Source organism: Rhodnius prolixus, unplaced genomic scaffold (genome assembly GCF_049639745.1).
Source record: "Rhodnius prolixus isolate KJV_2025 unplaced genomic scaffold, Rpr scaffold_2, whole genome shotgun sequence".
NCBI lineage: Eukaryota > Metazoa > Arthropoda > Insecta > Hemiptera > Reduviidae > Rhodnius > Rhodnius prolixus.
This window is the reverse complement of record NW_027411592.1, coordinates 12,624,403-12,652,021: the sequence shown is the minus strand read 5'-3', so window position 1 is coordinate 12,652,021 and position 27,619 is coordinate 12,624,403. Positions and strand designations below refer to the sequence as shown.

At 35.2% G+C, this 27,619-nt stretch overlaps 2 protein-coding genes across 5 annotated transcripts in view; both read right to left on the bottom strand.

Moving 5' to 3' along the window:
- Positions 1–27,619, bottom strand: part of Mgat4a (alpha-1,3-mannosyl-glycoprotein 4-beta-N-acetylglucosaminyltransferase a) — a 389,138-nt gene that overhangs the window by 336,151 nt on the left and 25,368 nt on the right. The gene's annotated exons all lie outside the window — the stretch shown is intronic.
- On the bottom strand, positions 12,549–25,957 carry LOC141448980 (uncharacterized). 2 transcript variants are annotated; one of them, XM_074117923.1, is made up of 2 exons: positions 22,902–25,957; positions 12,549–22,824 (listed from the first exon to the last, which is right to left on the bottom strand). In XM_074117923.1, the coding sequence occupies exon 2, from the start codon at positions 18,501–18,503 to the stop codon at positions 17,892–17,894; it is 612 nt and encodes a 203-aa protein (XP_073974024.1). In that variant the 5' UTR covers positions 18,504–22,824; positions 22,902–25,957; the 3' UTR covers positions 12,549–17,891. The 2 variants fall into 2 exon arrangements, with proteins under 2 accessions (XP_073974024.1, XP_073974025.1); XM_074117924.1 differs by having other exon boundaries at positions 12,549–23,098; positions 23,840–25,957.

Genomic DNA, 27,619 nt, shown 5'->3' with positions numbered 1-27,619 from the left:
AGCTTGTTTTTAGCCTTGAAGTACCAAATGTCAAGTTGAAATGAAGTTCAATCTGAGACATCTTCTGTACGAGTTGAACCAGCAAAGGGCGGGATACATTAAAAAGCGGTAGGATTCGAAGGAACAATTTCATTGACACCAATGGCTTGAATATAGAGGCATGAATGCTTGGAAACACATATTGAATCCTGTCGTCTATTGTGAGGGAATGGCCAGACCTTAAATTCTGGATCATTCCCATCACATTTCATGACTATGTATGCTCCTGGTCCCTCTTTATCGCCATGGTCAATTCGCGAGAGGTTTCTCAAGCACTAAATTGTTCAAACGATCCACATCAATGTGTGTGTGTGTGTGATGGAAAATAGAAAATGGAGGAACCATTTCGACGTCAAAATTAATCCAGTTTCAGTTTACTATTAGTTTACAACTATTTGCGGAGATTTCGTTCCAGCAAGAGCATTCTTTTAAATGCCCCCCAAACTCAGCAAACCTCTGTCGAATGACCTTGTTAAGCAACAAAGGAAAGCTGAGCAAGAATTACCAAATATGCCTCCTCTTTATAAACTTTTAGTAGAAAAATAAAATAAAATGGCTTTAAAGATTTTCTGTTCAGAATAAAAAATAAAGGAAGAAGATAATTTGTAAAGGGTTCTTCGGTTCGTTGACTTCACTCTTTCTAATGGCCTCAAGTTTTGTACAAAAGTGTTGAATGTTTTTTTGTGCAATTAAACATCATATTTACTTGGTCTTCAATTACTAAAGTATTACGAACGATTTTTCCTTGATTCTTAAGAATAGAAATAAACAGTAATAATATTAATGATTATTAATTTTAAAAAAATCAAGTGTGTGGCCATGCACACACGACATATCACTCTACATTCACACGGCTCGTTACAAGTTCGTTAAACCGTTCATTTTATAGAAATAAAATTTCAGAAGAAAGCAATTTACCAATTACCCTTTCCTAACCCAAACATTTTCAAAAAGGATTTTTTTTAAAGAAAAATTATATTATTAATAATACTAAGGTAATATACATGAAATGAGATATAGGGAAACTTACTCGTAGGAGCCTTTTTAAAGAAAATCTAAAAGAAGAGGTAAAGCGATAGGTATTTACAACGAAAGGTTTCAAACGAAACATAAACTGAGCTAAAATTTTACTTCTGCAGAAGCGGAAACGCGATATTTTCTTTCTAATCTAATCTAATCATTGGCGCTACAGCCCATTAAGGGCCTTGGCCTCCATCAACAAATCTCTCCACTCGGAACGATCCCCGACTTTCCTCCTCCACTGCCCAATACGGAGTCTTTGGAGGTCTGCCTCCACATCCTGCAGCCAGCGCAGCCTCGGGCGACCCCTTGGCCTTCTCCCTCCAGGATGTCCCTCATATATTTTGCGGGGCCATCTCTCCCTCTCCATCCGGTGCAGGTGACCCAACCACTGGAGCCTTCTCAATTTTACACATGAAACCAAGGTGTCCTCTCCGAACAGTTGGTATAGCTCCGTGTTTTTCCGAATCCGGAAAACCCCGTCTTCGCTCACTGGGCCGAATAGGCATCGCGGCACCTTCCTCTCCCAACAGTCCAATCTGGCTTCCTCTGCCACTGTCAGGGTCCAAGTCTCCGACCCGTACATCACTACAGGTCTAATCACTGTTTTGTATATGGTGATCTTGGCCTTCCTGGAAACATCTTTTTTCCGGAGCGTTCTTTTCAGAGCACCCAGGCACTTGTTTCCTGCCGTCAGTCTGCTCCTAATGTCCTGGCCTACCTCATTCTTGGATGTGAGGGTAGTTCCAAGATACTTGAAAGCCCCCACTCCTTCGAAACGGTGTTGCCCGACCTCGAGGTCGCAGAGCCTTCTTTCATTTCTTGTGGTCACCATATACTTAGTTTTTTCTTCATGGACCCGCAGTCCACACATAGCCGTACCCTCCTCCAGTTCCAAGAATTCTTTCTTTAGCTCTGTAACTGATCTCGCGATTATTACCACGTCATCAGCATACGCCAAGTGCTGTGTCATCCGGTTATAGATGGTCCCGCCTGGGTTGCTGGTAACTCTTCTTATTGCCATTTCTAACACCAGATTAAATAACACCGGAGACACCGGGTCTCCTTGTCTTAAACCCACGTTCACTCCGAATTCTGTCGACACTTCTCCCTGGATAACCACTTTTGCTGATGTTTGATTTAGAGTCATGCGCACAAGCCTGATAATCTTAAATGGGACCCCTAGTAGTTTCATACCTCTAATTAGTCCAGTACGAGATACGGAATCATATGCCATTCTGAAATCCACATATAGTTGATGCAAATCCAGATTATTTTCATAGAAACTTTCTAGCACCGTTCTCATTGTGAATATATGATCCGTTGTGGACCTGCCCTTCCTAAAACCACACTGGTATTCCCCTAGCACCTAGATATTTTCTTTGGTGACCATAAATAACATTGTTCAAAGGGAAAGCTCTGAATAGCGAACACCCTTTTTTTAATTTAAGGTCTAAGAAATATACGTGTAATTATACTTCCAAAAGAGAAATTTCACATAAAGAAAGATTAAGAAACTTGATGATTTGTAAGTTCTTGCTAAGTATTTGGAAGCTTAACTGTACTAAAAACATGATTCACACAAGTAAAACAGTACAAATTACTACATCATTATGATATGCATGATCGGATTTGATGAACTATCATTCTGGCCAGAAAAAATATTAGAACATTTGTAAAAAAAAAAGGTTTTTACATTAAATAAATAAAAATAATAAAGTTGTTATTCTGCAGTTTCTTAATATCTTGGTAGTAGGTTTGTACGTTTGAGATGCTCACTGCCTTTGAAATAGTTTGTGAACATTATCTCCATAACAATAGTCTATTCGAAAAATCCATCATAATATGGTAGAGTAGATATGCTATAATTTCCACTGAGTAAAGTTGCTCCTTGAACACAAGTTCTCAACAAAAACATTCGATATATTTATATCTATCAATCAATAGTTAAATACAATTTGAAGGCTTGTAAACTGGGAAGTTAAGGCCTGGAAGGTGTACTCAGGATTATCTGCTGCGTGTTTAATCTACAATCTCACACGGCTAATTTAATATAATCCGGGAAAGAACTAAGTATTTAAGCACTGACAGACATCAGACCCTTATTATTATAGTGATTCCGGACTTCCTCTTGTCTTCTTATCAGTTTAATTAGTGAGTTCAGCAGATCTTTGCTCCACAATATACCTTGAAATTTTTGGAACTGTGTTGTTCAAACCTGCGCTTTTCCAATTTTAATTCCCCGCCGTGATGCATTCCAATATTTTTAACACCAAATTACTATTCCCTCTTTACTTCCTTTTTTCTGAAGGCGAGAATTATCGATGACAATGCTACTTTCTTCCATGACATGATGTCACAACACCACCATATCCAGAGCCTTTTATTCCGTTTAGCATGCAGCTCTAAATTCCTCCTCCAGATTGACAAGAAATTCTCCCCGTTTCACATTTGAATGGGACAATCTCCCTGAATATTTCCATATTAGCAATGCCGTATAGTAGATTTTTAGCTAACCCATTGACATTTTGAAAGACCTGAAAAGCAATATGTGAGACAAAAATGCGAAAAAACAAAAATTAATTCATGAATTATGAAAGTATACATTTTCTAGAAACCAAAAACTAAATAAAATTAAAGAAGGCAATTTCTCAAATACTACTGCTACTCTTTCATTTATCGGGGGAATTTTAAATTAGAAGTTAAGTTTCTACAAAGAATGATTAATAGTCCATCAAATAACAACTACCAGTCAGTTGTAGTTTGAACTTCAAACAGTCAACATCGCTAGAAAGTGTCTACGTACTTGTGCTCCTACTCTTACTATTCTAAATTCTTTTTTCTTATTCTAAATTATTTCATTTTAATTTTAATTTTTTCCTTTTTCTTCCACTCACTCTTTATTTTCCTCCTGAGCTGTTTCCTCTTTCTCTGAGTTTCTTCTCTATTCACACACTAGTATTCTCTCTTTTCTTTCTTATTTTCTTCTAAATTTTTTTTTTTTTTTTTTTTTTTTTTTTTAAATTTTTCAATTTTTATTTTATTTAATAAGTGGTGAAAATCTGAGTCGGCGAATATGTCTGCAGACAGCGGGGGTCCTGGGCCCCCGGCGTCGGACCAAAGTTCAGATAAGTTGTGTGTTGGTAATGGTAAAAGTGTCGATGTACCAAATACTAATTTAATTAACACTAAGGTGAATGATATAAATAACATTTATGTAAATGTGTCCAAAAATACTGATGTAACTTATGATGAAAATATAAGTAATATGGAAGTGGATCGATCTGTGTCCGATTCTACTACTAATACGAGTATTAACCCAATTCAATTCTTACCTAATGAAACTGGTACAAGAGCCAATAAAAGATCAGGTGAGATAATTTCGAGTGGTACCACTAAAGTGCATGTTCAGGAGATTAATGAAATCTCAAACAAAAGCCAATCAATGTTTAAACTCGTTTACATTAATAAAGCGAGTAAAAATCGTTATCGTCCCAATGATAAAGGTCCATATGTTATTAACCTAGAGGGTAACAAAGGTAACCTAGGAAAAGTACATAGGATGGCATTGGGCAAGTGGTTGTTTAAATCAGCAAATGCGTACACGAAGGAGATAATTGATATTTCTGTTACCGGTCAGAACAGAATGAAAATCACAACCAATACACCACAGGCAGCTAACAACTTATTATCTTTAGGCATTCTTAAAGAACGTGAAATTGTAGCATATATCCCTAACTTTCGAGTACAATGCACAGGTGTGGTTAGGGATATTGATGTGGAATTGGATGATAGTGAAATAATACAAGAGCTTATCTCACCTTTCTCCCCACTCGAAGTCAGACGTCTTACACGTAAAAAATATATTAACGATAAACAACTTATCGAGAAATTACCTATTTGTTTTATTACGTTTGATAGCCAGACATTGCCACAATATGTATCCCTATATGGGGCAAGATGTAAGGTGGATCCTTATATTCCATCCATTAGACAATGTAAGAACTGTCTGAGATTTAGACATTCAGAGGAACAGTGCAGAAGCAGAACTAGATGTGATCATTGTGGAGAAAACCACAGAACCATTGAATGTACTGTATCTGAGGCTGTTCTGCCGACATGTGTCCATTGTAAAGGCGAGCATAGATCTACTTCTAGGGACTGCCCAGTTAAATTAACAAAAAATAATGAAATAAGAAATAAAATACTTAATAAAAATACATTTGCCACTGTCACAAAGAATAAATTTGATATCTTAAGCGAGGAGGAATTTCCTAATATAGCTGCAAATCGTTCCACAATACCAATTATAAGTAGGGATACCAATAAACTCAATAAACCAGAATCAGCTGGTACCGAAAAGTTTTCTAAAGAATACCGGGACTCCGTTAAATCAAATAAGTTTAGAAACAACGATGTGGAGCCTATAATTCGCAAAACCAACAGTCACACTAGTATGGAAATAGAGAATAAAGGAAAACTATACAGACATTCTGCATCACATCACACACGAACAGACAGACAAATCATTAACCCATCACAAGTAAACCCACAAACTGACAGACACACGGAAGAATCACAAGATAGTAATGTGGAGTATGTCTTCCAGTTAATTAATAGAATAAAAAATTATCATTCTAATAAAAATGAAATATTTAAATTTATTGCATATAACTTGGAAGAAATTATTTCTAAAAATAGCGATAGTTCAAAGTCAGGCAATGCAAGCACAAAACAACAACCACAATCGAATAATACAGTAGTAACAGATACCAGCATACACACTCATTCACAGCGCACATCATAATACTAACTTTATTTAATAACATTATTATCTCTACGTTCATTCTTCAACTTACATACGCACAAACAAATATTTATTACAAATCTTAATCATATACATTGCGTCAATTTCATAAAATAAAATAACAAAATAAAAATAAAATAAATTAAAAAATGTTCAAAATTTTACAATTAAATGTAAGATCTCTTCAAAGCAATAGAAATTACTTAGAAACATTTCTGAAAATAAATAATATAGATATAGTATTGCTATCAGAAACCTGGTGCAAACGATCGCAAATAATTAATATTTCTAATTACAAATTTATCAGAGCCGACAGAAATGATGGATATGGCGGGTCAGGAATCTTAATAAAAAATAACATTTACTTTAAAACAATTCAATTTCAACCTAAATTCAATAACAATAAAATTCAAACCTGTGGCATTAGCTCTAAGATTTCAAATTCATATATCACTATAATATCGATTTATTGTGCACCTGGGCACAAATTTCAAAGTAATTTCTGGTCCACATTATTTAGTTCCTTGAGTTCGCCAGCCTTGATCTGTGGGGACTTCAATGCTTACCATAGAAGTTTTGGTTGTGCATTCAATAATGCTGAAGGTAGGGACCTACTCGACGCCGTACATGACGAGAACTTGTGTTTATTAAATGACGGAACAGCCACACTTTTACAAAGACCTGACAGACGTCCTTCCGCCGTTGATCTCTCCATTTGTTCCCCTTCCCTAGTACCTAGGCTAGAGTGGAAGGTTTTAGATGAACCTTTCGGTTCGGATCACTTAGGCATACACATCTCTTTGGACAAAAACATCCCCACTTTACACAACCACAGTTCCTGCCATAGAAAATGGAATCTGAAACTAGCTGACTGGGAAAGTTATACCCGCTTATCAGATAACCTGCTATCCCAACTGAGCATCTCAAGCGATCCATGTACTAATTATGTGAACTTTGTCAAAATTATTAATAGCGCAGCGGAAGCTGCTATCCCTCAAATAAAACCTTACCTTGGGCGTAGGCCCAGATTCCCTCCGAAGCCGTGGTGGGATGAGGAATGCGACAAGGCCAGAAAGCAAAACATAGATTCATTTAAAATTTACAAACTGACACCCAATCTGGCCAACTACATCAATTGCAAAAGAGCCTCTGCATTTTGTAGGAAAGTATTTAAAACTAAGAAGAAGGTAAAATGGGCGGAGTTTTGTAATTCTATTAATAGAAACTCTCCGATCAAGGAAATTTGGAGTGGTGTGAGGGCTCTCCGACACGGATACACTAGACGCACAACTTCTTATGATGACTGGATTCCTGAATTCCTGTGCTCCCTTACACCCGAGATAGTTCCTAATCAAGTCACGACACCCGACATATTACCTTCCTTTGCAGATCAATTGAATAATCCCTTTTCCTTCGACGAATTAAGTCTTTCTCTTAAAACGAATACAAACACCTCTCCAGGAATTGATAATATCCACTACCCTATGTTGGTCAAACTGTCGGATTCAGGTAAGAGGATTCTCCTGAGGATCATCAATGATGTCTGGACACAAGAGAAGCGTATAGATGATTGGAGTATGCAAATAGTGGTTCCGTTACTGAAGCCGAACAAAGACCCTTCCCTACCCGACTCCTACCGACCTATTGCATTATCCTCCTGTGTTGGCAAGACATTCGAACGCCTGATTAAAACTAGACTAGAGTGGTGGGCAGAAGCGAATAAAAAAGTCCCACATTATCAGCATGGCTTCAGAAAGAAACATTGCACTCTAGACGCATTATCCACCTTCGTTTCAGATATACACAAGTGTTTTTCTGAAAATAAGTACATGATGGTGGCGAATGTCGACCTAACCAACGCATACAACAACGTCGACATCTCAATCCTAATCGACAAAATGAATACAATAGGCGTTCCATCCAGAATCATCAAACACATCCACCACCTCCTTTCATCCCGCTCCATCACAGTCCGCCACAATGGCAGATTTAAAGGGCCACGCATAACACACTTAGGATTGCCACAAGGTGCTGTCCTCAGTCCATTACTTTTCAACATCTATACAGCAGATCTCCAGGCCACCATAGGTGAGGATGCTTGTGTATCTCAGTATGCAGATGATATCATTCTGTTCAGCCAAGAGCGTACGTTAGAAGAAGCTAAAAGTAAATTAGATACAGCAATGTTGTCATTCAGCAAATGGTGTTCAGAAATGGGTCTCTCATTATCTGAAAGTAAAAGTACTGTCACAGTCTTCACTAGACACAGAAAGTGGAACCTGCCTCCGTCTCTAACTCTAGGTGGATATCACCTCCGAGTGGAGAGGGTCATTAAGACGTTGGGTATGGTAATTGACAACAAACTTTTATGGAGACAACACGTTGAGCAATTGGCTGAAAAGTGTGAACAGTCTTTAAACATACTGAGGTGCATCAATCGTCTGAACTATGGAGCTGACGTGAAGACATCACTGATGATCTATAGACAGCTGATCCTCTCCAGGATCGATTATGGGTGTTTCCTATATGGGGATGCCGCAAACACCCATCTGGATAAAGTCAGCCGGATACAGTTCAAAGCTCTGAGGTCCTGCCTGGGAGCTCTTAAATCTACTCCAACGAACGCCCTCTTAGTAGAGGCTCGCGATTTTCCTTTAGATATCAGAAGGAAGTTATTGGCTTCCCGATTTGTGGTGGACAGATTGTGTGTAAGTAATCACCCTGTTACAAAGAGAATTAGCTTCATGGCAGCCAAGGTATTCACTGAGAGGTACTGGTGCAAAAAGAAAACTCCAATTTTGGTGAAGGTTTTCTGCGACTTGTCCCATTTCTCGTCCTCCCTAAACCGTACAGATGTCTTACCCCGATATTATTTTGACTACCATGACCTCCTTAAAAATCCCTTCATTATAGACAGCCTCTACCATTATGATTCCGATTCACCAAACATAATAAATAACTGTAACTTTCTGTCAAAATTGGAGGACAAGTTCGCTGACTACGACCACTTTTACACGGACGGATCTAAGAGTGCGGATGGCGTGGGATGCTCAATCTATCACCTACAGTCGGACACAATCTTGCAATACAAACTTAACCATACTGCCTCCATATTTACAGCTGAACTGATAGCCATAAACAAATGTTTATTTAATATACGGTCTACCGACGTCAAACACTCTCTCATCATGAGCGATAGCAAAAGCGTTCTTCAGAAATTGAGACATCCTGGTAATGACCCTTCCTTCCTGGTCCTGGATACGATTAATATGATAAAGAAGTTAATCGCCAATGGCGGATCAGTCTGGTTGATTTGGGTGAAGGGTCATTGTGGGCTATTGGGAAATGAAAAAGCTGATTCTGGAGCAAAAAAGGCCACTTTATTACAGTCTCCATATTTAAATACATTGTCCCCATCCGATATTAAAAACTACGTTAAAAAGATATGCTACCAAAAGTGGGATGAAAGCTATACAAGATCTTCAGCACTAAAAGGTAAATTCTACCGATCCATAGAAACTGGTATACCGCTAAAACCTTGGTACAATAATTACTCTGAAAATAGAAAATTCTTCACCACAATAATCAGGCTCAGATTTAATCATAACTATTCTCCACACCACCTAGCCCGCATAGGGATCTCCATAGACACAACTTGCTCCTGCGATCACGAATCCATAGCCGACTCCAACCACTTAATATTGGCCTGCAAGAAATACACTCGTGGCAGGGATCAACTGTGGAGGGCGCTAGTACGGACTGACTGCCCACTACCACCAAACTTGCACACCATCTTGATACATAACAATGACGACATATACTTGGACTTGTACACATACATAAAGACGAACAACATCACACTATAACACACACATATACACATACACAAACACACACATATACACATACACAAACACACACACACAACAGTTTTCCTTACGTAAAAAAACAATAATAAACAAATAAAATAAATAGATAAAAAAAGGACAGACGATGGAAAAAGAAAAAAAACACATAAATAAGTAAAAAACAAAAAAAAAAACAAATAGATACTAACTAAAATTATGTAGAAATAAATATCAAAATCAGGGTTGCCGGCCAAATAGTCAAAAGCAGAATAACAATAATAATGGCTATCTGCCTTAGTACAGAAGGCCACAAAAAAAAAAAAAAAAAAAAAAAAAAAAAAAAAAAAAAAAAAACAACTACCAGTCGAAAATAAATACAATATAAAAAATATTGCTACTAATAATTCATCACGTTCATCATCAAAACAATCAAAACATTGAAAATGTCCGGCATATAATAATAACAACGGAAATACTATATGGCCTCGGCAATTCTCTAAGCCCGTATCCGTTTTCAAAGTGGTAGGCGACATCCGGAGTATGAAATTGACGATGTGAAATATGTTGTCAATGATCAATGTGGAATTTCATAATGGAGGAATGAATCTACGTGACTGTGAATGAAAATTTATTTGGTTATGTGACGATGGAGATGAATGGCACAAACTACACACGATGAATATATCAATGGGCTGGAATAAAATTCACGTATTTTAAACTGAAAAGAATGAAAAAAACTTGATTTTTCAGATGTAGCGGAAGAGAAATAAATAAATCAGACGTGAATTTGTAATATTTTACTAATTTTTCTTTTTATTCAAGACTTTTGACTCAATCATTGTAATTATCTTCATTGCTTCATGGATTTTCCGTAAAAATAACAGTACCTTCGAGGGTGGCTATCGTTCCAGAAAATAATGTTCTTTGGATGAAAGTATAACGACACCCATATATCAGAAGTGACAGAGAAGGTCTCCTCCTTGAAAAATGTTTCTAATGAAAATTATACGTAATACACAATTATTAGTACACTACGTTCAAGGAAAATAATCGGGAGCCGTTTTCGAAGACATCTTGGAAAACAAAAAAACGATTAGGGGTAAAAGAAAACATCAAAATGGCTGATTGTTACCAAATCCATATGGTGGCATCTTCTTTTGGCATCTGAGCGAAATTTTCAATTTGAATGTTAAGGGGCTTTTAACTTACGGCTGGTAAATTGCAACCAACATTTTGTCTAACTCAGGGATCCTCAATTCTCCTCACCCCCCCCAAAAACCGCAAAATCAAAAATATACATGTTGAAAACACTGCCTAGCCAATTCACGTAACTTGCTTGCTATGCTGGTAAATTGCAACCAACATTTTGTCTAACTCAGGGATCCTCAATTCTCCTCACCCTCCCAAAAACCGCAAAATCAAAAATATACATGTTGAAAACACTGCCTAGCCAATTCACGTAACTTGCTTGCTATGCTGGTAAATTGCAACCAACATTTTGTCTAACTCAGGGATCCTCAATTCTCCTCACCCTCCCAAAAACCGCAAAATCAAAAATATACATGTTGAAAACACTGCCTAGCCAATTCACGCAACTTGCTTGCTATGCTGGTAAATTGCAACCAACATTTTGTCTAACTCAGGGATCCTCAATTCTCCTCACCCTCCCAAAAACCGCAAAATCAAAAATATACATGTTGAAAACACTGCCTAGCCAATTCACGTAACTTGCTTGCTATGCTGGTAAATTGCAACCAACATTTTGTCTAACTCAGGGATCCTCAATTCTCCTCACCCTCCCAAAAACCGCAAAATCAAAAATATACATGTTGAAAACACTGCCTAGCCAATTCACGCAACTTGCTTGCTATGCTGGTAAATTGCAACCAACATTTTGTCTAACTCAGGGATCCTCAATTCTCCTCACCCTCCCAAAAACCGCAAAATCAAAAATATACATGTTGAAAACACTGCCTAGCCAATTCACGTAACTTGCTTGCTATGCTGGTAAATTGCAACCAACATTTTGTCTAACTCAGGGATCCTCAATTCTCCTCACCCTCCCAAAAACCGCAAAATCAAAAATATACATGTTGAAAACACTGCCTAGCCAATTCACGCAACTTGCTTGCTATGCTGGTAAATTGCAACCAACATTTTGTCTAACTCAGGGATCCTCAATTCTCCTCACCCTCCCAAAAACCGCAAAATCAAAAATATACATGTTGAAAACACTGCCTAGCCAATTCACGTAACTTGCTTGCTATGCTGGTAAATTGCAACCAACATTTTGTCTAACTCAGGGATCCTCAATTCTCCTCACCCTCCCAAAAACCGCAAAATCAAAAATATACATGTTGAAAACACTGCCTAGCCAATTCACGCAACTTGCTTGCTATGCTGGTAAATTGCAACCAACATTTTGTCTAACTCAGGGATCCTCAATTCTCCTCACCCTCCCAAAAACCGCAAAATCAAAAATATACATGTTGAAAACACTGCCTAGCCAATTCACGTAACTTGCTTGCTATGCTGGTAAATTGCAACCAACATTTTGTCTAACTCAGGGATCCTCAATTCTCCTCACCCTCCCAAAAACCGCAAAATCAAAAATATACATGTTGAAAACACTGCCTAGCCAATTCACGCAACTTGCTTGCTATGCTGGTAAATTGCAACCAACATTTTGTCTAACTCAGGGATCCTCAATTCTCCTCACCCTCCCAAAAACCGCAAAATCAAAAATATACATGTTGAAAACACTGCCTAGCCAATTCACGCAACTTGCTTGCTATGCTGGTAAATTGCAACCAACATTTTGTCTAACTCAGGGATCCTCAATTCTCCTCACCCTCCCAAAAACCGCAAAATCAAAAATATACATGTTGAAAACACTGCCTAGCCAATTCACGTAACTTGCTTGCTATGCTGGTAAATTGCAACCAACATTTTGTCTAACTCAGGGATCCTCAATTCTCCTCACCCTCCCAAAAACCGCAAAATCAAAAATATACATGTTGAAAACACTGCCTAGCCAATTCACGCAACTTGCTTGCTATGCTGGTAAATTTAATGAACTTTTTAATATTGGAACAAAAAATGTTTTTTTTAAAAATAATTATTCGGATTAAAACAAATTTTAAATAGAAAGGTTTAATTGCATACAAATGCAACGTTTAAAAAGTTTTATACGTGACCAAGTATTATAAACCACGATGATTGAATGTGTGATAGATGTGATGAGGAATAGTGGATCCGGGTGGATGAATGAGATGATTAAAACCATCCTTACATCTATCTAATTCAGAGTCTGACAGTAGAGATATGCTTATTTATGTCACTGGACCGTACATGATGTATAACCTTTCCAGTAACCCCATATTCCCTGCTACAGCTGATGCGCCGTCCTGGCGGGTAGTACTAAGTTGTTAATGTTTAGCCGTAGTGTAAGCGAACATCTTTTCCCTTCCTCTTCTTCACACACATACGCAGCACAGGTTCCCTAGTAACCACCTCTCACTCCAAGGTATTACCCCTTGTTGGGATTAAAGTACCTTCTACTCTAGCTTACCACAACCACAATTTCTGCTCAGTCTTCCCCCCCCCCTTTTGCAAGAACCCCTGATCCTTGCCCAACTGCTATTTGTCGGAAGATAATCTTTCACATATGTATCATCAGAAACTTTGAATCATTCCATCTACTTCCATTAATATTCTTCCGTTACATTTCACAAGTAATTGATGAATTTTTAATCGGAGCAGGATGTTGTTTACGATTTTTTTTTCTACATTTATTGCAAGCAATGATGATCATCTATTTTATCAATTCAAACTTTAACTAAATCAATCTTGATAATTGCTGAACATCAGTAAATCAGCTTCTTATTTCACACATCTCTCTCTCCAATAGAGAACAAATTTTACTGGAACCTTCACAAAGGGCATTAATAAGGCAGATGAGATGAGGCTCTCAATTAAAGACAATAATCTGTATAATTTAGAAGTTTGCTTATTGAATGTTTTGAAATGTGGTATTTTATTATTATATTTGTATTTTAGAAAAATTAAGACAAACTACTGCAGAAGTGAATACTTGAAGGTGCACGGTAAGTAACTTTAATTTTTGAACCAGGTATAGCTTTCGAGAATAATGGAAGTGATTAAAAAAATAGTAAATTTAAAGAAATAACAGATTATATGAACCTTTGTTTAAAGGTTGAGCTAATAACATCAATTTTGTTTTTTTAATTTGTTATTTACGGATAACTGTATCATGAAAGAGCATTTAGGTTAAGCCAAAAGATTTAATGCGGCCTAATTTACATGAAATGGAAATTTTGTTTCTAATTTAATAATAATAAAACAAGCTGGAAGGAAGATATCTGAATACAAGGTGAAAACAAACATTAACTTAGATCAGCTACAACACTACGTAGCTTCGTATTAGGCCGGTCGAACTATCGCTTTGTTTCTGTGAACATTGCAGTATTACAAACTAACTAAACCTCCAATGGAGATGGTGACTGTCTACACATTTACTTATTAGTTCATTTACCGGTTAATATACAAACAATTATCATATGTTTCCAAATTGCTGCATTTGCATTAGAACTATTGGAGACAACAATATTCTAAATTCTGTCAACGAGTTTAATTTAATAAAAGTAACAATGATCACAATTAAATGAACATAATTAATTTGATTCATAGTAAAATATACCTCACTCTTAATTGCGTCCTTATTTTTTCTTTTTGGCTTTGATGATGCTGGTGTGAAAATTAATTGTCTATTAATAACTGGCTTATCTGACCATGATAGATGCACGGAAATTGAAGATTAATGAATGGATTGGTATGGCAGTGTCCACATGGTGTGCACCATCAGACAATCGGACATGTTCTGCTCTGGAAACAACATCGACCCGGCTAATCACAGTATCAAAGTCCAAAGCCCCCGTTTGTGTGAAATAACAACTTTTCTTCGTATTTTCTATCTCTCGCTGATTTAATTATACATAAATTAACAATCACAAACGCAAAAACAAAACTGTCAGCCTTTAAATTAGAGCAGGCGATAGATTTAATTTAAAATCATATTAAAAAAACTCGCTTGCATCAAGTCTCTAATATCAATCGATAGGCTAAGCATTTTTAGATTAAATATTTCATTCTGAACATTTTTCACGCACTAGATGATATTCATTAATTGGAAATAACTCCTGAAGAAGAAACAGGCCAGCATTTATCAGCCTTATTAGATAATATTCGGTGAATAATATATGTGGTCACGAGCTGAGCAAGAGCACCAGGAAAAGAAGCCTCGGTGGCAGATCACGACTAAGATTGGAACCTGCTGAAAGAAGGTTGCGGAAGAGGACGATAGAGAATACACTGTACTGTAGCTGAAGAAAAGTAAACAATATACAATGTGTCGAGATGTTCGTATTAGTAAATCATTAAATTAATGCCTTGTCCTAAGTTTTAGTTCCCAGATCCTCTAAAAATCTATGAGTTATCTAGTCTACTTTGGATTGTTTATCGCACTTTATTTTGAAAAACCTAAAACTGTTTCACTAGCTCCAACCTTTCGGGTAATTTAACTCTTGGAGCAACCTAAGAGTTTGCTAGACATCCAAATAGTGTTCCCAAAAAATTGATGTTGACTTAGTCTTTTGTATAAAAGAATTGAGACATAATTCGTAAATGGATTTGTTATTTTGTCTAACGATAACTGAATGTTAGCTATTGCTGCAGAAAGAATGTGGTTTTGACAGAAGCGTTAAACATCAGAGTGATTTGCAAGAGTGGTGGAAGTGAATGCAGACATGATTTGTGTGCATTTAATATTTATTTTATTTTCTGCAATAAATCACTTTATGAAATATTACATTATTACATACGTATGGAATAATTCGTTGGGGAGAAAGAGAGATTTACATGGAAATTAATCACCCGCCAGCTTTTGGTTCCTCAATAAGTAAGAAATTGCCACTTCACCTTGTTCTAAGCAAAATTTAGAACTATTATCATGTGACGCCCTTGCGAATTCTTCTGAGACTCCAAAAATTTTCTTGAGATATATTTTTAATGAATTCGTAAGAACAAAACCATTGGCCTACTGCTTTGTTGGGTTAAAAAAGTTCAAAATAAATGTTTATTTAATTTTTTGTATTTCCATTTTTAGGCCAACTGGAAAAAAAATTGAACAACTTCTACCATCAAATCTTGGAAGTTTATGAGCCTTGGTCCAATCAAACATTCCCTTTCAAAATGGAATGTCCAGGAATCTTGTACAACAATATTAAGTTATTTCCACTTCATTCTACATTGATTACTTGAGGAGCAAAACATTTGTGCTTGAAGCTAGTGCTTACAATCATTAATCCCCATTTGAAATGGGAGTGCTTACAGAAATGAAATTTGCGAATTCCAGTTGACATTAAAAAACAACTAAAAAAGATACTGTTCCTAACTCAGTTAATACAATCGACCAATAACTAATCAATCAAAAAAAAACCACTAAATGGTACTAAACGTTCCGAATTTAATAGCATGTACGAATTATTTATAATAAAATTTAAAATTAACAGCAGCTTTTAGTTATTTTGATAATAAAATGTTGCAATACAAAAAAATAAATAAATAAATGTTACATAATGGAAGAATCGGTCGTGTAAAAACCAGTTTCATTACTCACAACTTCAAATGAACTTTGCATGAACGGCTTTTCTCCATCTAGAATTGCTCGAACGATTGTCTTTAAAATGGATTACTTGGATTTAGGGCATTTCTCACGAGAAGTCTATGTATTTCATTGATTGACACATCTATAAAGTGCCACTTTTAGAAACATTATTTTTAATTAATTATATAAGATGTATTTGTAGCGTTGACGAAATGCTACATGTAGGTTTTTACTTCTTATTTTTCTAATTACATTGACAATTACAGAAAACTTGTTTAACACCTGAAGTCTAAGAAGTCATTTTTTTTTTTTCTGAATTTTGAGAAATACAAAAGAGTTTCGTTTCACTGTTAGGAGACAGAAGTTTGTCAATTACAATTGTAACCATCTCGCAGCAAGAGAAAGATTTCTGTATGTGTAACAATGTTTTACCTATACTAAAACCTGTGTCATTGAAGTAGAGCTGAACGCTCACTCTAACCACTGTAAGAAATACTTACGGCTGTGAGAAGAAAATACACAGTGGGAGAGATAAAAGAGACACCAATTGTTCATCATTCCCACCACCGAGAAAACAGACTGGACACATCAATAATCATTACGAACCAAACAAAAGTAAGAGCGCAATGCAACTGCAACTCACCATAATTCAACCCACACTTCGTATTTTCAGCAACCGCCCGAACAATTAATCTCACTGAACCTACCTACCTCCTGCTTTACATTCATTAATTCATATTTTATCATTCATAAATTTAGATAGGTTGAAATCTAGATTTATACAATAGAAGAGAGTACAGAACCTCCGCTGCCTCTATAAGTGCTAATATATTCTTACCACTTGATCCATCATCATCATCACTGAGAGTATTGCGCTTTTATTTGTATTGTTTTTATTTTTGTGTAGCTACACAAAACAAAATCTACAAATAATTTCTTAATTCTCATTTATAGCTTATTTCTTAAAGCAGCACAATTCGGACACTGTCTACACCAGTGGCTCCCACTTTAAGACCAGGGACCATTTCCATATTGTTTTGTTAGCAGGGGCCGGCCATAGGTTCAATATTACAATAAACTACTTTTAGATTTTAAAAATAAACTTCAATTAACATTGTGATCATGTTTTCAGTTACATTCATTTGCTTTTTGAGCTTGCATTTTCTTAACAAGGTGAATAATCCTGGGATTTATGTGATTGCTCATTATCATTTTTTTTTTTTGTTTTCTTTTTTTGGCATTGGCTTCCGCCATACAGCCAGCATCGTCTAGGTGCTTATCACTAGAATATCACTCACTCTCCATTCTTACCTACAAATACATTCGCTTCACACATTCATCATTCTACTATATACCGCTATTTACATAAACTACTGCTAATGGATGGAGCAGCACTCTGTGCTCCTGCCATCCTTCTCGCTTAACCAAAATTAAAATCACGTAATCCTTCTCTAAGCATTTTGTTCCATTCATTCTAATTCGGCTATAGCTTCTAAATACATTCATATTTCATTGCTAGCTCTGCTATCGACTTAAGCACATAACTGTTGGTGGAGAATATAATGTCTTCGTAGCGAAATGGTGCATCTAAATACCTGTATATATCGTCAAACATTCGTTTCCTTTCTACCACATAACGTGGACATATCATTATTACATGGTTGAAATCTTCCTCCTCATTGCAATCTACGCAAAGAGGAGAGGACCTTTTGTTGATCCTGTGTAGATACGATCCGCACACCGCGTGGTTCGCTCTCAGCCTGCTTATTGTCGTAACAACCCATTTATTAGTGACAGTTCCCTTAAACCATGGTTGTCTAGGTAACTGATCTGCCATAGTTTTATAGAATCTACCTTTATCACCATTATTGTAATCTGTCTGCCATTTTTGTAGTGCTGCTTTTGCAATTATACCCTTGATATCGGTGTGTGGTAATTTATAATTAGCCATTTCCCCACTATTGGTGGCTTCCTTTGCAAGTGTATCAACAATTTCATTCTCTTTTATACCACAATGACCTCTTACCCACAAAAAATTAATGCAGACTCCCTTCTCTTTAAAAATGGCAATAGTTTCTACAATCTCTGCGATAATGTGATTCATTCCTGCAGACTGGTTGTGATAATTTACACAACGCACTCTGGCTGTCACTAATAATGGTATATTTTTTCTCCGACAACGAATAAATATATTTTAAAGCCGTCAAATAGCAATTAGCTCCGCTGTATAGATGGACGCCTCATCTTCTAATTTAATTATCGTAAAATAGTTCCGAACCGGATCATACACAGCACTTCCGACTTTATTATTGATTTTGGACCCATCTGTAAATAAACGATATGAGCCCGGATAATGGGAAGAAATGTAATCTTCGAAGGCCGCAGTTCTCATCTTTTCCGGTACCTTTATCAAGTCGAAGGAAGTGTTAACACTTAATTCGCTCAATAAATGTTCGTATTTTAAGTTGTACACATCTAACTTATTATTCGAATATACCTTATCTCTAAAGGTAGAGATTCTAATAAAACTTTCTGTGTAAATGGGGCCTTTCTTTTTTGTCCAATATTTGTGAGTGAGGACTTCGGTATTTAATTGGCTTATTTTGTTATAAATTATTCGGTTCGTGGCTAATTTTTTTAAGACATATCGATCGGACAGTACTTCTATTCTATAAGCGAGCGGTAATTCGCCAGCCTCTGCGTACATTACGTCCACAGGTGTGCTGTTCAAGAATCCGAGACACAATTTATTTTGTAATACGTGAAGGGGTCGCATCACATACTTGCAGGCCTGACCGTACAGAAAACACCCGTACTTTTATCATTTACTCTTTACTTTTAGTCGACTCTTGGACTTGTTTTTAGGCGCTCTACGCTCGCTCGACGTCCCACTCACCGCGCCTTAGCCGCACACGCGTCCTTATGTCAAATAATTATTATTTTAAAAGTGTTTCGCGAACCATAGGTTGGGAACCACTGGTCTACACTGTAGAAGAAATTAGATTAATGAAACTGGTACTTATTATATTCTTTCAATGACACATCAAATCTTCTAATAAATAAGATCAATTCTTTATTTAAAAAAACTAAAAAAAACAACATGATTATTGAGTAAATTGTTAACATAAAAAAGTGGAACGAAATACGTTTCATCAAAGAAAATAGCGGTTGCAGTGTTGCCTAATAATCTAATATTTGTTAAAAAAAATAAACAAAAAAAATACCTAGACTTTCTCTCTTAGCCTACATATCGTCTGGTAGCGCCAAACCTGTATTAGAAGATTGTACGAGTATTAAATTACTGTAGCGCACACCAAGTTTTGTGGTCTGTTCAGAGCAGCATTTACAGCCGAATCGCACCTTTGCGCAACGATAGCAGATTTTAACAAAAACAAATAGTTATCAACTTGGTTGAATCCATATTATTATTCTTACATTAACTTACTGTTCATAATTTTTAATCCTAGTTCCAATTTCAAACTTAAGAACTTGAAGTTCTCGATGAAAACAGGTATTTCGAAAATTTAAAAGGAATTTAATATAATACCTCTCATTTTTGAATAGTCAAAATACAAAAACTTCAGAACAAAACAGGAATACACTGTACTGACTTATATTTATAATAAATGAGAATGAATGATGGCTGACTGAAACGAAAGATGGTAGCGAATAGAGGCGAAAGTTTTATTTGTGGCATTCAGTAAGAATTCTGTTCTTTGTTAAAAACATTTCCTACATCACCTTGGTTGCATTCCGGACCACCCTACAAAACAGCTCGATTACGGGAGATATGCCCAAAAATCTTAACTACCAGAACCTTTAGCCATTAGCAGCTACTTTTTATGCCTATACGTCAGAGGAAGACATCACTGTTACAATCTGAATTCATAATACAAAATCACTTTTATTTAGAAGACTGCAGATGTAGTTAATAATCAGTATTAAATTGGTACTTTTTAAAAAAAATCAAAATTATCTTAAAATAAAAATAAAAAATAAATAAATCTTCATAATTTCGATAAATAGTATATAATTTTTTCCCCTACGCAGCTGGGACCAATAACAGCATCATTACCACGGCAGATAGGAGAAGAGGAGAAACAAGTTCTACCAAAGAAGTAAGAGGCCGGCAAGAAGTGTTATTACTGGCTAGTCTACACAATGTAGAAGTGACAACTACAGTTTAGAAACAGGAAATTACCCATCTTTCTTAAGAGATTACAGAAACAATCATCGCCGAAACACCAGAATTACTGTATACAACTTTCTTATTTCCCACTTGACAAATTTAGATTGGTCTTGTCTTTTTTTTCATAATCGTTCCTTTTACTAAATACAGTTTTTCAACACGTTGTTACAACAAGATATTTAACATCGCGAGAAAACCATATAAAATTATATTTTCTTATTACAATCTATTTATTCATTACTTATATTTAATAGAAAATATCAATATACTTATTTAATTAAAATAATATAAAATCTCTCCAGGAAATTATATGAATAATTACAGGAAGCAATTAAAAAAATTACTATATCTAATAAAGTAAATTAACCTCATCACAGACAACACTAACAAGCAGTGATCTGACCTGTTAGAGGTTCCTTGGAAGAGATTTGGGATTTCGCATGGAAATCCAGTGCTCTAATTACTGAACTGATTCCCTGTCTTGGACTTGAAACTCATAAAAACTGCCAGCAGTATGAAAATCCGCAAAATAATCTTAGGTTCTTTAATAGACTGCCTCCTCCGTCCGAAGATTTTCAAGTCTTAACCAAGTAGGTGTTTCCCTCTGTTGTATAAAATATATGAGCTCAAGTTCAGTTTATTTTCTTAAATTTCAAAGCCAGCTCTTGGAACTAACCACAAATCAGAGATTCATTCGTGGAAGCAAGACAAACCGAAATTCAAGATCAGTAATGGAATATACGTTCAAACCTTCTTCTTTAGAACCTCATAAGAACTGAAGAAAATTCCAGAATGCAGATTTTAAATCGAACTATCTCCAAGGAAACTCTTTAGAAACAGGAATACACAGCACTGGACTTATATTTATTATAAATCAGGATTCCATGATAAATGATGGCTACCGTAAACTAATGATGGTAATGTAAGAAGATGGTAGCGAATAGAGCGGTTTTATTTGTGGCTTCCACTGAGAGTTCAGATGGTATGTCTTTAACTCTTTATTAGTAGAATTTGTCAGATAAATCATTCCTCTCTTGATTTTTTGATTGTTTAGGCTATTTCGCCCAAATTTTACACGCGGTAAACAGTTAAGACTGGACTATGAGATTTCCAGTCGCAATATCCTTACTCTGAGCCATATCCTGGGGACTGGTCACACTTTCTAAAAAAGATTATGAACAAGTGTCCAACCAGTAGAGCCAACAGTTCTCAATCCTTTTCAGAAGCTAACCTGAAACCTAGAACTGTATAATAAAAACAATACTTTTTCTCTTTGTCGGAAGGGAACCCTGTAACAGAGGTGGGGGTTGTTTAAAGCAATCCGCGATAAAGCGAAGATCTATATCACCATTAGATCACTTATTTAAATTAATATATTTAATACGACTAGTACGACGAACAATGATAAACGCTGAAGAAAGTAAATCTTTAAATTAACAGACAGACAAACAGTAGGGCCCAATTCACGTCATCGACATTCTTTTTTTAAAAAAAATACCTAAAGAATATACCAAAACCCACAATGGGAATATGAAATACATTTTCAAAGGTAATTATTTAAATTTTAAATAAAACAATATATACATATATTCATTTTTTTTTTATTTATTTACGAAAGACAAACGTGAATGAAGATTTGTGAGTGAAACAGAATTATGGGGCGGGGCCGAACAAACATTGAATAAGATCGATACTAGTCTCTAGTGACTATATATAGCTTGCAAAGTAATTCATACTTTTTAATCAAAAGTTACTGTGAGAGATCATTTCTTTCGTAATTAATTTTTCTTATTTTTCTATTAATACGCTATCTTCCAATTTTTATTTTTCTATTTTAATTTTCTCTTCAATAAAGAAACATCGCGGTTCACAATCAAGTTTAAACTCAAAATGCTCTTAGTATCAAAATCTCTTAGTTTTAAGCTGTAATAGTTTCCTGTTTTTTCACTAAGATAAAGATTATCATTAAAGATTAATCATTGTTCATTATTGTCTAATACCTATAAAAAAAAATTAGTAATTTTAGCTATTAAAAGTTATAGCCAAACCCATGCGGGTTCGAATCCAGCTGCTGGCGCTGAGATTTTCTTCTTCTTACAGCTCACTTTCTGGTGATGGGCAATGTTGTCGGTGACGAAAGAAAATCTAGTATACGTAGAACCAGAGTTCTTAGACTGTTATAAACAGTTACGGCAATGAGAGACGAGGAATATATCCTCCTTCTTCCAAGTCATACCTTCAAGAAAATAGGCTCCTTTAGTAAAACACGTAACATCGACAAATAATACAAATTTGACCAATAATTTGTAGTACCTTCAGCATCCTTTCAAACATGCATCCTATCCATTCGTTTACCAGTGATTTCCTTTTCAGTAAGCAACACTTTTATTATTATTGTTAAATTTAAATTAATCGTTGAAAAATTACGATTAGAAAAGAAGGTATAATAAATAGGTTCTTCCCAAAAGGCCAACTTGGGATAATTATGCACTCAGCGGCAACAGGATGACCTGAAAACCTGAAATTGATTCAGTATTTGCTTAAAAGCAATTCTCTTGTATAAATTAAGAGCACGATAGCGTTAGTTACGGAAGATTCTTCCTTTTCCATGGAGTAAATAGTGCAGCATTCTCCATGGTCACCTATTTTTGAGGTAGAAATAGCCGTTGTGGCCTTGGGCTCAAGCATTTGCGAGATTTGCCCGCTTTGTTGATTCGGTAGCAGCCATTGTTGCTCTGATAATAAAAGCAACCAGCGCAATTTTCTTAAAATGTAAGGCTAAGCTTAAAGAGTTAATATCTTTGGGATATAGAATTTTGTTCATCGATAGATCTAAGGGATACAAGGAAAATAACCACCACACTAAAATAAAAGCACCAAAAACAGCCGAACAAGCCTGAGAAAAGCCTAAAAAAATTGAGGCAAAATTAGTTAAACAAGATACTGCTAGCTCTTGCCTATGAGTAGCATTGTACTTTTTAGGAGTGATCGAATATACTACTTGCAGGCATTCCATTCGAATTAAGAAGTATGCCCAGATTTTGTCCTGGTGCAGAATCTATTGACGGTTATGCATCTTAAGGTGTGCCGCGTACCTTCATCTAATAGAAAAGTGCTATGTACTTTAATATTATCCCCAATTGGGAAGCCTGAATAATAAGGCTAACTACCAATAATCGTTGCGTTTTTTTTTTCTATTCGCAAATTAATTAACAAGAAAAGCTACTGCTTACAAATGTAGGCGACATTACCAGCTTGGAGTTACTAAGAGCCTGAACAGCTTCCACCAAGTATTAAAGTTAAAATTGCTTGATTTCTTTCCTTCAAAAATTGGTTATTTATTCAAAATAAATCATGTTTAAAGGTTCAACTTTAAAAAACAAAAGTTTAAGCACAAGTTATGAACCATGTAACAAAGTTAAGCATTCTAAGATTTTGAAAATCGTCGGAGACGAATTAAAGTAAATTTCAACAAACTCAGGAACACATTATGGATAATAGCAATTTTCGTTTAATCCAGTTGCGATTTCCGGCAATGATTGTCAAGACAATAATTAAAAAAATATTTGCATAGTTTACTGATGTAAAATTGCTCTTGTAACATATGTGAGTAGAATGCATATGTTTTTATTTATCTACTGTTTCGTTAAGGCACTGAGTGGCAGTCATCCAGGGTTCATGCTCCTGACAAGAGATGATGCCTAAGTTGCTCTCCAATAAACCTCCCCTAAAATCATTTCTCCTGGGGGAATGTTTCAAAGATAAAGATAGCAAGCCTGAATGAAACTTAAAGGTTGAGCCAATCGTCATTTATCTCTTCCTAGGAAGGGTTACTCACCTGAATACATTTTCGGAAATATTTGAAAATAAGTCACAGCCTTTTGTGCTAAAATGGCTAATATTTCTGACATACTTTATTCCAATTACCGATTTATTAAGTATCTTGGACGGCGGCGAATAGCTTAGCCAACATACTTCACTTAAAATTCTTTAAGAATTCTTAAGTAAGAATCGTACCCACTTACCTAATCATTTTAGCTTAAGTGAATGCGGACATGCGCATATATCGTTTGATTAGTAAGGGGTAGAATGGACAAGAAAGAACTTTATTGTTTAGTTTTCAGTTTTGAGTTTGAATTTTCCTCAAAAATAACAGTTTGAGGTCCTATGAGAATTAAGTTTTTATTTTCAATAATGATTATTTAGACGATGTCAAGAGATTCTAAAACATTAATTCCCGAATATAATAAAAAATAAAAATAGTGCAAGCAATTATAAAATGAGAGATCTGACAAAATTATTTAAAGAATATTTTTCCTTGCAAGTATATACATATAAGGCTTTACTATTGAAATTTTAAATTATTTCCATCTGTGGAAATTACTGAAATATTTAAAACATTTCGAAATAACTACAGGCCAATTGAACAGGCAAATAACAGAAAATTAATTCTAAACAGTAAGATACTTTGTGCCATAATTAAGCAAAGATTTTCAAAAAGAATAATTAAAAAAAATATATTACTTTTCAACCAATAGTAACTTTCCTAAATCAAAAACCTTATTAAAATGAATTTTCCTGCACCTCCGCTGGAGACGTAAATACTGAAAATTTTAGATTAAAAATAAATTTCCCAGAAGGTAATGTGATATCCATTATTTAGATACTAACTGAACTCGGTTTTCTGTTCGCACCTATGCTCTGAATCCTTCAACAGTGACATGTAAAATTTTAGAAATTGAAGGGACAGTCTGAACAGACAATCTGAAAGGACAGCCTCTCTTTTCCCTCTACTGATCACACTTAAACGGCACCAACTCCAGGTGGACTTGTTACCATTGGCCATGTCACTCCAAGCATTCCAAAATCTAATCTAACCATTTAAGCATTGAAGTCTATCAATATCTGTAGGGAAAGTCTATCAGCTTTTTCAGTGTCCCAACCTAGCACACATTCTTCTTTCACATACCTTCTTGGTCAAGTGGGAAATCCGATACAATATCTTATGTATCCCATCGATTATCCTCTGAAGACCTTCTACTTTTTATCGCATACTAGTAGCACGAAACAGTTCAAGTAAAAAGCTAACTTATTTTAAAAATCAAATTAAAATATTTATCGTTATACTCTAACGGGAAAATATAGTTGATACACGGTAGACAAATATGCGCGATTATGTTATTGATTAATCTTTTTGCAAACTTCATGTTTATTGGTTTAAAATGACTCATCTAAAAAATTACTTGTAGGCTACTAATAAGCCAATTAAAAATAATTGATACCTCTAAGAATCCAGAAAAATATATAATTCTATTCTACGAGATTATTCTGTTCTCGTATTTAGAAATAGACAGCAAGAAGTTACAGGGTATTTACAGAAATGTCACCTTAAAAGATTATTATTAAATATTTAGTAAACATAAAAATATAGTTGTTTAAAAAATAAATAAGTAAATAAAGGCAAAACATCATATATGTTTTGGTTAGGTATATCATAAATTACCTTAGCATAAATAAACTAACAGTCAATTTTTAAAAAATGTTTTTAAAGTAGGTATCTATCTTCAAAACTTAAGAAAATAATTTGTAACGAAAAATTTATAGTATGGTAGTAAAGTAGGAAAAAAAAGTCAATAAAATACAACTTTAACTTTACCCACCACTTACATTGTTCTCTGGTATTTGTATTTTATTAGTGCAACTAAAGTTTAGTTGAACTATTGTATAGTTGGATTATAGTTTAGTTACCACAAACTCCTCTACTTGTTTAAGTGTCTCTTGGTTTAAGTTTGATTCAAACCGGTTTGATTTGTGCTCCAGATTATGTAAGCTGATTTTTTTTTGTTTTTGTTTTTTAATGTAGGTATCAGATTATCTTGTATTTTAATTCTGTAATAGTTTTTTCTTGTAGATGGTACTATAATCTTGATGTCTGGAAGTGAGTGATTCTTTTGGCAAGCTTTCGATTATCGCCTAGAGTGGTCTCCGACAACAACCAGAAGTAAAAGCCCAAACCAATTAATCAGCCCAAAACCAGTCTAGAAAACCTAGCACAATGAACTAGTCCCCCCCTGCAATACCACTGAACAAAGAAAGTAAAAGAAAGGCTTGGGCCCTGATAAGCGCTGCTACTTGTAGGTTTGAAAGGCTATAAAAATACATCACTCTAAAAAGTACATCGGCTGACATTTATCGTCGGATAACTGCTGGAAAGTGCTGACGTATTTAAAAAAAAAAGTAGGATGCAGACAAGAGAATAACAAAAAATAAAGCTACATATAGTATCAGACATGCGGATGACCAAGAGGTTTTAAAAACACATAACTAAGTGTTGTAAGTTTTGAGCGTTATAAATGAGTAAATATTACATCATTGTGATCCCAAAAGAGTACCCTCTGATCTAATTACAAGAGACTGATTGAGAGACCGGAAAGATAAGACCATCGGTCTTCATTCTTGGTGAATGGTGGTGAAGGGAAGAAGAAAACTGTAACAGCGACTGAGTCAAGATATTCTAGAACTGCGAGAAACTAGAGTTATCCCAGAATTGTGAGTAGTGTAATGTGTAACGATATTATCAATATTCCCATTTTTAAAAATCGTATTCATTTTATTTGTGAAATCGCCAAAAAAATTTAAAATGGAAACAGACGTGAGCATTGGACAAGGAAAGTCTTACATTTTTCTAAATATTCTTTAATTTTACAATAATTTTAAATCTAAATAGGTCTTGCCTTGCATGTAATTATAAAACAATTGCTGTGAGAAACATTTCTACTGGTTTTAAGATGCTGGCTACTTCCTATACAATGAAAATTTTATTGTTTGCCCACGATTGGACTGAAATATAATGTACCCAAAGAAATTGAATGCCAAGAAATGCAATAATGTGTTTTACGAGATTTTTTGTTTTTTTTGTTTTTGTAATTTGATCCTCCAAGATAATTCTTAAAGTAGTAGAAGTAGCAATTTGAGTTCATGTAAATGTGCGTAGTTGTTATTTACAGGATTAAAAACAGTTTTGAAAAAAA

What these genes read in the sequence shown, in the direction of transcription:
- LOC141448980 (XM_074117923.1), bottom strand. Translation starts at nt 18,503, where the DNA reads ATGAATCACATTATCGCAGAGATTGTAGAAACTATTGCCATTTTTAAA.